General features: G+C 38.5%; 1 protein-coding gene across 1 annotated transcript; it reads right to left on the bottom strand.

Annotated features, from left to right (window-relative positions):
- Positions 1–319: 319 nt before the first annotated feature.
- Positions 320–10,531, bottom strand: si:ch211-11k18.4 (uncharacterized). The gene is made up of 12 exons (XM_061712312.1): positions 10,265–10,531; positions 9,621–9,732; positions 8,506–8,599; positions 8,210–8,264; positions 7,782–7,922; positions 7,477–7,637; positions 6,537–6,635; positions 6,255–6,400; positions 4,551–4,722; positions 4,358–4,470; positions 3,595–3,679; positions 320–1,048 (listed from the first exon to the last, which is right to left on the bottom strand). The coding sequence occupies exons 1-12, from the start codon at positions 10,380–10,382 to the stop codon at positions 989–991; spliced, it is 1,356 nt and encodes a 451-aa protein (XP_061568296.1). The 5' UTR covers positions 10,383–10,531; the 3' UTR covers positions 320–988.
- Between the last annotated feature and the right edge of the window lie 676 nt (positions 10,532–11,207).

The raw sequence follows: 11,207 nt of genomic DNA on the forward strand, positions 1-11,207 counted from the left end.
TCCCTAAAGAGTAGACCTTGGAGAGTATCTGTGCCAAATTTCATGCTTCTATACCAAAGTGAAGTATCGTTTCACTAATCTGCTTTACTACTGGCCATGGTAAACGCTTTGATAGAAATTTGGATATAAACACTTCTAAGCCCTGGCACTTGTTCCCTTTTGATCAAACACCAGAAGTCCGTGAAGAAATCTTTTAGTTACTACTTTTAAATGAATTAATGAAATGTCAGCCTGACAGATGTAACACTCCACCCCTCGAGTCAAGTAGTTCAAAGGAAACAAAAGAAAAGTCTCATAAAGTCTCAAGTATTTGGAATTTTATTGAAAAAAAAAAAAAAAAAAAAAGTCATCACTTCCAATATTCATCATATTTTTCAATTTATTGAGTTTTAATGAAAACATGGTCAGAATATAGAGAAAAGACGCAAAATCATGAACTGGTCACAGGTGACTGTTTTGATTGCTGGTTTACAATCATCACCTCAGGAGTTCTGCAGATAATTCAATATTCTATACATCAACAAACATTTGTTGACTAAACTGATACAAAACTACTTTTCATGATAAGAAACCATCAAAATATTGTATAAAATGCTGGGAAATGTCCTCAAAAACGGCAACTCATACAAAGTGACTGGTAAATCAGTGCTATTAGTTGGTATAAATAGTTTGGAGGTTTGGGAATATCTTCAAGTCAGATACTACCGAGTTCCTTGTGTAAATCAGAGGTAAACTATGGAGATGCTTACAAGTACCGTAATAGCTGTTCAATAACAAGCTCATTTCATCTGTATGTAGTGATTTTTCTTTGAAATGACAGCAACATCATATGGCAGGTAAATGGACTTTATAGCACTTGAAGCAGCAAACCTTGAATCGTCGGATCGTTGTGAGATCCAACCGACGTGGCAGCTGGTGTGAGATCTGGGCGGGGTAATAATTCTGTTGGTCCTTTGTCGCAGAGCGGATGCTTTCTGTCCATCTTCCCTTACAAGTCCATGTCTTGATCACTGACGCTCTGACGTAAATAGTCCTCATAAAGCTTTTTCTAGAGGGACAGAATAGAGCATTAAAACCAAAATACTTTTTTATGGAATGCACACCTACTCCAGTAGTTGTATTTTTATCTTTATTACTTTTAATCAGGGCTGGGGATCCATTCAAATGTCAAGAATCGAATCGATTCTGATTCTTAAGATTCAGAATCGATTATCAAGATTTGATTTGATTCCGATATTGATTTGGGTTAGTGTTATTAAAACAGTTTTTTGAGCTGTTGCATGAATTATATGACTGTAGTTATGCAACATATTAGGGCTGAACGATTAATTGCATTTGCGATAATGTGCGTTAAATCGACGCAGAGCTTACGCCGTAGGTTACGCGGCGACGCGCACCGTACGTTGTGCGTACCGCGTACCATACGGCGTAGGTTCTGCGTTGGTGTAACGCTGAACCATAAATCAGCCTTAAACCACCTGCAGCCCGTCAGCTCTCCGGAGAAGTTACAGAGCGGCTGCGAGTTGCTGGTTCGTTTTGTTAACTCTGTGGGCTTTATTGGTTTGTTTGTTAGTTTGCTGGTGGTTTTTTTTCTCTCTGTGATTTTTGAGTTATTTATGAAGACGTTCTGAGTTCCCTGTGAGCAGTAGCCTACTCGAGGTGAGGGGGGATGAAATAAAAAACGGTCAAAATCATCCCCCCCTGTAAAACTGTCATCCCCCCTTTCCATCCCTTATGTCATTTCATCAATGAATGTGGTTTTACTGCTATTTCAACATTTAGAGTCATCACCAGAAAAATAACACCAGAAAAATAACTTATTTGACAATTTTCACCTGTTTCAAGTAAATTTTCACTTGAAATAAGTAGAAAGATCTGCCAGTGGAACGAGATCTTCTTATTACAAGCAAAAAAATCTTGTTCCCCTGGCAGATTTTTCTACTTATTTCAAGTGAAAATCTACTTGAAACAGGTGACATTTTTTTTACTAAAATGAGACATTTTAACTAGAAATAAGACAAATATTCTTGTTAATATTTTGAGTTTTTGCAGTGATCCATTTTACTTATCCTGTGAAGGACAGAGTCATATTGATAAGTTCAGAAAACTGTTTTTTATTGTTGTGTTTTGATGTATTTGATGTAAGCCCAGTGGATATTTAAAGCTTACAGAAGGCTGCATTTAACTGTCATTCCTGCAGTATTTCTGCAGCTGTTTTGGTCAGTGCTATTATTTGTTATATATTTTATTATTTGTAATCAGCACAAATTATCTGTCCCCATATGATAAAATCCACCATCCCCCCTGATATTTTTTTTTACAACTCGAGTACTGCCTGTGAGGAAGGTTTTTTGTTCCCTGTGGGAGTTTTTCTGTGTTTTTCTATCAAACTACGCCTCGTTTTGCCTAAAGTTTAACCCGGTTTGGTGTCGTGTGATTGGGTTCAGAGAGAACGACCCATGTGTAGACGTGTTAAAGAGGTAAAGGCACAGATTTGTTTTCTTTATTATTGTAATCTGTGCTTTAAATAAATCTGGCAATGTTTATTGTAAAACAGACTGATTTATTGCTTGTGTAGTTGAAAAATACATGAGAACAGGACCTTGAAAAAAATAATCGCATATTAAATCGCAATCGCAATATTGAGGAAAAAAAATCGCAATTAGATTATTTTCAAAAATCGTTCAGCCCTATATTATATTGAGATTCAACAGCAAGTATTGGCAGGTAATGATGCTGTAAGGACCAATCAGCTCCCAGAATGCTGATAGAACTGCTTTCAGAAACATCATGAGTCAGAATTACCAAACAGATCCAGGGAGGAAACAGAGACGGATGAAATCGCTTTTATTTTTTCCCACTGTTTTCATTTTTTGGTCTATTTTGGTTTTTCACCATTACCATTTTATGCAAATGTAGGCATAAAGTAATGAAATATAGACAATTTATGCAATTATAACTGAAAACGTTAATGTTTTCATACCTTTAAACATATTTAAAGGCAAAAACATGGCACCAGTTATTCTCGTGTCCAACAAAAAAATTCATTTTTTGGGCATAAACAAAAAAAAACAAAAGTTGTAATGATGAGAGAGAGATAAAAAAAAAAAAAAAAAAAGATCTTTAGACATACGAATCGATTTTTAGGGATTAATATGAGAATCGATTTAGTATCGGAAAATCGATTTTTTTCAACACAGGCCTACTTTTAATAGCAAACAACGTGCTCAGAATGACTGGATTGTCTTTTTAGAGGCGACCAAATGTTTGTGTTTTAATTCATTTTTTTGTCTCGCAGTGATACTTGGGTATTCTGTGCTCACAGTAACACAGGTCCACACTGAAAACATGCTTGCTAAGGATGCGTTTGGTCTTCTGAGCTCTACGCTGACAAATTTACTGACATCACCCTCCCACAAAATCATACTTTTTTTTTTATGCATCTGATGCATTTATTGACTGGAGGAGAAAAAAATAAATAAAAAAACATCTGTTGGCAGCCAGTCGATCGGTGCCTCACTTGTTTGTTTATTGTAAGGACCATTTCAGAGTCTTTCTCTCCCACACACACACACACACCAACACACACACTACCTTTTTGGTCTTGACAACCTCGCGGACGAACTCCAGCTTCTCCTGCAGTTGCCTTTTCTGTTTGCCTGATAAGGTCAGTTGAGTTCTGCAAAACAAACATATCAATACCGGCTCGTGAACAAAGCTCAGCAGGATTAATCCACCCTTGTGCACAACAATCAGAGAAGAGGGGTTTTTGCTATGATTCTGATGGGGGGGGCGGTGTTCCCCCTCCGAATGTTTACTCCGGGGAGTCAAAAAGGTTATTTGACTTCCTGTCTTGGTGGGATGTTTTCCAAAGTGCAGTAGGCTAACAGAGACTTAGAAACATCTAACACTGAATTTAGAGGCAAGAATGCAGGAAATGTTTTCTGAAGACTCTCCTCTCATGATCAGATTTGTCCATTTCACTGCACAGGACATAGCACTCAAATAGTTTTCAAAGGTCTTTCTTAGTTAAAAGAAACAAGGATTTTTTTTCTAGCACATCTGTTGACCCTGAGAAAGGTTGTCAGAAAGCTTAGATTTTTAATACCCCAATTTGACCTGCCATTTTTCTTTACAACAGGAGTAATAAAGCATTAGCCGAGGACACAGTCACCTTAAATAGACTTCAGTATTGATTTATAGCCTTCTCTTTCTTTGCTGGAATATATTATTTACATTTTCAGAGTGCAGCGCAGCTATTCATAGGAGCCCATGGCTGCTGCTTTGACATTTGGATCACCTCTAAGAAGAATCTGAAGGACTGAGACCTCCTAATCAGTTCATGCAGCCCTCTTACCTGAAAAAACAACGTGCAATGATGAGGAAGATGAAGGAGCCGAGGATAAGTCCCCCAGCGCTGTAGAGCTGCTGCTCCCGAGACAGGGAGTCGGTTAATTTCACTATGGGAGCCTGCAATATAATGAGACGTTAGTTTTTCAGTTGCAGCAACATGACTGAGCGGTGACCAATACATCTGCTGGGACGCTCACCAGGTAGAGTGAGAGCGCCTCTAATCCCTCGCGGCCCAGACCCTTCTCCAGCAGCTCCGGGGACAGAGCACCCAGCACCAGGAAGGAAAGGAGAGCCAGTGGGAGGCTGAACCCCAGCAGGGTCAGGAGGCAGCTCTGGCAGCGCGCACGTCTGTTCCCCAGACTGATCTGCCTGTGGCAACAAGGTTCAAGGTTATAGGAATTTCTCTTTTATTTATTTATGGGTTTTTTTTTCCATCATATTACATTACAACTTTTGGTTATTTTTTTGTTTATCCCCAAAAAAGGGAATGTTTTGTTGGACACGAGAATAACTGGTGCCATGTTTTTGCATTTAAATATGTTTAAAAAGGTATGAAAACATTAGTGTTAGGTTATAATTGCATAAATTGTCTATATTTCATTACTTTATATACTGTCTTGGGGTTACATTTGCAAAAAATGCTAAAAACCAAATGTTCAAAAATTTAAAACCAAAATAGACCGAAAATGGAACAAAACCAATTTCATACGACTCTGTTTCCTCCCTGGATCTGTTTGGTAATTCTGACCCTCATGATGTTTCTGAAAGCAGTTCTATCAGCATTCTGGGAGCTGATTGGTCCTTACAGCATCATTAGCTGCAATACTTGCTGTTTAATCTCAATATAATACTAGTAGTAATATTTTGCATAACTACAGTCATATAATTCATGCAACAGCTCAAAAAACAGTTTTAATAACACTAACCCAAATCAATATCGGAATCGAATCGAATCAAATCTTGATAATCGATTCCGAATCTTAAGAATCGGAATCGAATCGACTCTTGACATTTGAACCGATCCCCAGCCCGGATGCGGTAAAAAAAAAAAAAAGTCTTGTCTTGATAGGTCAACACATACTTGAAATGAATCAGACTCAGTGGGTTTGAAATTAGGGCTGTCAATCAATTACATGTTTTAACTATTTAAAAAACTAAATGCTTTGGTTTATATTGTTTCATTTCACATGTGTGAAAACTCAGAGGGCGGCTCATTTTTTTTGGTACATGAACTATATAAACCAATATATTTTTCACTAATATGAAGCACATCCTTTTGATTGACAGTCAGCTCAGCCAATGGCTAGCCTTCATCACTTCCTCATTAGTGCTGATCATAATACAAAGCTGAAGCAGTGTATACTGACCCAGGGTCTGATTTCAGTCACACCATGTCACTTTGATTGAAATATCAATCATGTTCCTGTCGGCTGGGAGGGCAACATGGCAGAATGGCGTACAAGGAAAAAAATTATATACCACTTTATATATTTGACAGTCTATGGGGACAGAAAAGACCTCGAAAACACTCTTCAGAAAACCAACAGTTCACGTGACCGGCACTTGATGCATTTTATTTTACAGTGTATTACGGCTCTATCATTTTCTTGTTTCTTCAAACTACAGGTTGGGGTGAGGGTCAAAATTCCTGAAACGTGCGTGTGTCAATATAGAGTTTAAAAAAAGAAAATAGTGGCGCTAACCTGTTAACTTTAATAACACTATTTAAAATACAAGAATAGGGACACATAACGCTCAGATCCACAGAGAGATACAAGTTGTTTTCCTAGTTCAGTGTAAGTAATCCTTGGCTTTCAAAATAAATCAAACTATTAGCGAAAGCCAGAATGTCACTGCAACATGAATTAAAAAAAATTTTAAAAAAGGGCTCAGCGTTTCACCTGTCGTTGCTGAGCGTCTCCGTGACGGCCTCGCTGATGAGCTCACAGTCCCTCTCCAGAGAGTTGAGTGTATTCTGGACCGTTTGGTTGATGGTTTTCTCGACGGTGCGACAAACTTCCTCAATCTGGTTGACGCAGCGGCTAGGCTAAGAATAGGAACAAACACACACAGATAAATAAATAAATAAATAAATAAATAAATAATGATGCCTGGCTTCATTTCAAAATACAAAAACACGACAGGAGGCAGAGTTACAGGCCTGCAGAGTAATCAGCACTCACCTTGTTTGGATTGGGAATGTAGATGGTGGGCATGTCAAAACCACACTTGTTAAGTCCGGGCCGCTTGCAGAGCTCCTGGACAATCTGCATCATGACTCTCTGAGACAACCGGCCACAAAACAGAAACCAGTTAGAGGGAAACAATAAGGGAGTAATCCCCTTTCAAGTGGTACCTGGACATCCGTGTATTCTGGATGTTTTTTTGTACTTTTTCTAATATTTCCAAACAACAAACCTGTACACTTCTTTTACAAACTATTACACTTCTCCACAAAAGCAATCACTTTTCTCTTCTGGCATTGTTTCCTAGAGTCAAACTGCAAATGCATATCAAACAGAGCCCCTGATCAGTGTTGGAAATAATAATCAAACATCCACAAACTCTAACCGTCATCTTTTGTAAGAATACGTGTTGATTCGTGCAGGTTGGACACTCTGACCAAGGACCTCATTTCTAATTGTTCAGGAAGAAAAGAACAATACTGCGTCTATGTAAAAAAAATATAGATATTTTATTGAAGAGAAAAAATGATCACACGATCAGAAACTGTGTTCACCTCTAAGTAAGAAAGCTTGTTGATACACATGATGATCTGGTGAACTGAAGTCTGGTGTCATTAGCTAAATACAAGAAACCCTCAAACATTTATCTTGTGTTTTAATTTTAAAATTTTCTTTTCACCCCTGGATCTGCACTCTTCATACAGAGTTGTGTTTCATCTTGTCATTTAAAAGAAAACAAAAATTTGGGTAAAATATCACTTTTGTTTAAGATTAGTCACAGAAAATTTGAAAAGTTTAATTTATTTTATCTTATGCGGTGACAATGCAGTTATTCATAAGTGTATTGTGCGTTTCATCATGATGCATGCTGTGTAAACAAAACCTACCAATCAACAAAGTGAATTTAAGACCTAAATAGATGGTTTGCTCTGCTCACCTGTCTGTCCGACTCTCCCCCAGCCTCATCAGCTTTGCTCAGGTAGAAATGTAGCCGGTCACCGTGCATCTCATTCAGGCTCTCAACAATGTTGAGGGTGCGCTTGCACAGAGCCTGACCCATGGGGTCGAAGAAGACCAGAATAAGGTCACAACGATCACCTGAAAGGGGAAGAGCGAAGAACAAAATGAGTAAACACTCATGACTATTACAAATATTTTTAAAACAGGTCTCATGCTGCCTTAAGTGAACATCGTAACACTCATAACATCACAATAGCAGCCATGAGGAGAGTGATTACCCACCCAGCCAGAGGATAACCTCGTCCACGTCAAACGGATACTTCATATCCCCGTCCACCAAGCCAGGAGAGTCGACAAAAGTCACCAGGCTGAAACGCTTCTGTCGCGACGTGCAGATCTCTGTGCTCAAGTACTCAGAAACGCCTAGAAATCAATTCACTTGGGTTAAAGAATTATGCACAAAAAGATGTAGTAGTAATAATAATAATAATAATAATAATAATAATAATAATAATAATAATCAAATAATGTTTAAAGCAAATAAGCAGCATCTTACAGACGTTTTTAAAAGTCTGATCATTGGTGCTATTGGGCACACCCAAAGATACACAGAAGGACTGTGTATTTGCAATAATTTGAAAGTGAAGCAACTGCAAGACTGACTGCACATTTCTGGACAATTTGAATTGGTTTTTCAGAAAAAGTCTTACCTTTAAACTCTTGCAGTGGTTTGAAATGTGGATATAGATGAAGGGTGGCATTTCCCTAAAGAAAAAAGACATAGAAAAAAACAGTCACATTTGTTTGTCTGTAAAGCAGATCTAAAGTAGACCAGCGACCCTTAACAACATCTGTGTGGTTCACCCAATTCTGCTTTGAGGAGTAAGTTGAAGGAAAGGTGTTAGACATGACTAAAAACAATGAAAATAGCAATGGCTGAAAATAACAGAAATCTTGATCTTGCTTGTGTTTACTTCTGGATCAGCAACATTCCTTGTTCACTCACCATGAGAGATTCTCTCTTGCGCCCACTTGTAATAAAGCTGAAGCCTTGCGTCTCAATAGCCACTCCGGTTCGCTGGATGTGCTCCTCCACATACCTGACAAAATAAAAGAGAATGGGAAATAAAAAAAAACGTCATGAGTTTGACTGGAGCATTGTAAGAAAGTAACTGATCACTGCAACATAGAGCCAGATGTGTAACTCAGTGTGTGCCCACAAGAGGAGAATTATGCATATACATTGTTGTGCCTGGACGTCTAAATCTGTGTGCATGTGGGCTTTTCTTACAGATCTCAATCTCTAAAATTTGAAGTACCTATGGACTTGATTTTCACTTCGATTTTTGACAATAAATACACTCCTCATACTTGGTCATTTGCGCGTAAAAATGTAGTTTGTACCAGAGATGAACAAATATGAGAATCAAAGTAATAGCAAAGAAGAAGCCCAGTTTTATCAAATATGAAACTGACACACTGAAGGAAATAAAATGTAACCTGTTGAATCAGACTACTTTCGATCAAAGGTCATTAATGGCCATAGACGGATGAGAAGTGACCCGACTGTTCGGACGTTAGGATTACTGTACATATGAAAGGGGCCCAGGTCTGATGAAGGAGAAAAGAAAAATTATTTGGGTCATATTTGCCCACAATGTGAATTTCAGAACTTACTGCCTCAGTTCTGAAATAATAAGACAGAAAATGAACGACTGAATGAAGGAATTGTTTTATTTTTAAATCAGTTCTTAACAGAAAACCCTGCAAAGTAAGTAAATGAACAAACAAAATAACCCAAAGCTGTTTTCCTTGAGGTTAAATTACATTGAATGTTTTCCATTTCCACTTTTCCAAATCAGAAGAAAAGTCTGAAGAAAAGATGTGCACCATTTCTCTGCAGCTCATTCCTTTTTAAATACCAGTTTTGTGGCAGAAAATCTGTGTGCATGCTTTTTGAGTGTATGCATACCTACGAGTTAACTGAGAATGTAACGCTACACTCACTACACTGGACAGATTCAGGTTAGACTTTGAAGTGCAATGTCTCACCCATCTTGATGCCCTTATTTCTAATCATTATGTTTTATTTCACGAAGAAAAAACAGAAAGTATCCTTACCAGTTGATGAAGGAGCTTTTCCCAGCAGAGTGGTTTCCCATCAGCATCACTGTAATCTTTTTCCTTGGTGGCAGGAGCGTCACCCCAACAGATTCAGCCACAGAAATCAACCCTGATCATGGAAGGGAAACAATAAAAATAATTGTAAACGCAAAATCTGATCAAATGCCATCTTGGTGCACAGGTTTGAATGAAAATGTGCCGATATGCATCAATCAAACCTGGGACCCTCAGTGTTTACAGGGCCCAGGAATCCCTGCGACGGTAATTAAATCAGTTCCCCTTTTTAGATTACATTACAATGCAGTGCCACATTGAAACATACATGATAAAACGTCAAAACCAGCAGCTAACCCAACTAGCACCAACTCCCACCACCCTAAAACCCTCCTTAGCAAACGCAGCCGCAGCTCAAGGCTGATTTATGGTTCCGCGTTACACCAACGCAGGCCTACAGCGTAGGGTACGCGGCGATGCGCGTAGGCTACGCCGTACCCTACGGCGTAGGGTCTGCGTCGATTTAACGCGCAGCCATAATTCAGGCTTTAGCCCTCTCCACATGCTTATCGGGGTAGTTACTGTCGGCCGACACAAGACTACTTCTCCGAACAGTTTCTTCCAGCAGGTGCAACAAAAAGGCTCACCGCTGTCGGGGTCCGTGTATATCTGGTGAATATCCCGCAGGATGCGCTCATCGCAGGACACGCCGCCAGCTATCGCGTCTGCGTTCGCGGCATTACGGCTTTTGATTTTCCCTGACATTGCAAAAGAGCGATGAGGTCAACCTGTGCGAAACGTTTTTAAAATTGAGGTCCAGAACTAGCATTGGACGCAGCAGGTTTGCCAGGAAGTTTGAATAGCCCCGGTCCGCTGTAAAACCCGGCTTGGGTGAGACGTGTCTCGGCCACGTCTTCAAGTTGGGCGGATTTTTTGTCGCACAGGTTTCTGGGAAATGTAGTTCATGTGTTGTGTCTCGTCATCTCAGTCTATCCGTACACTGTAGGCTCGTTATACAGGACTGTCTCAGAAAATTAGAATATTGTGATAAAGTCCTTTATTTTTCTGTAATGCAAAAATGACATACATTCTGGATTCATTACAAATCAACTGAAATATTGCAAGCCTTTTCTTATTTTAATATTGCTGATCATGGCTTACAGTTTAAGAAAACTCAAATATCCTATCTAAAAAAATTATAATATTCTGGGAATCTTAATCTTAAACTGTAAACCATAATCAGCAATATTAAAATAATAAAAGGCTTGCAATATTTCAGTTGATTTGTAATGAATCCAGAATGTATGACATTTTTGTTTTTTTAATTGGATTACAGAAAATAAAGAACTTTATCACAATATTCTAATTTTCTGAGACAGTCCTGTATAAAGCAGACACTTTTAAAATTGGCTCGTAAATCGATGTTAAGGCAGGTATTTTTTGAAAGGGTCAATGAAAGTGTGACAATAAATGGAAACAAATAAATGGATGATCAACAGTCTCCATAACAGATATTTAGAAATTACATAATTAGAAATGACTAATTGTAGTAAATGCTGTGCTGCTGAATAGAGCAGAAAGCATCCATAA

The sequence above is a fragment of the Cololabis saira genome, chromosome 21 (genome assembly GCF_033807715.1).
Source record: "Cololabis saira isolate AMF1-May2022 chromosome 21, fColSai1.1, whole genome shotgun sequence".
NCBI classification, from domain to species: Eukaryota; Metazoa; Chordata; class Actinopteri; order Beloniformes; family Belonidae; genus Cololabis; species Cololabis saira.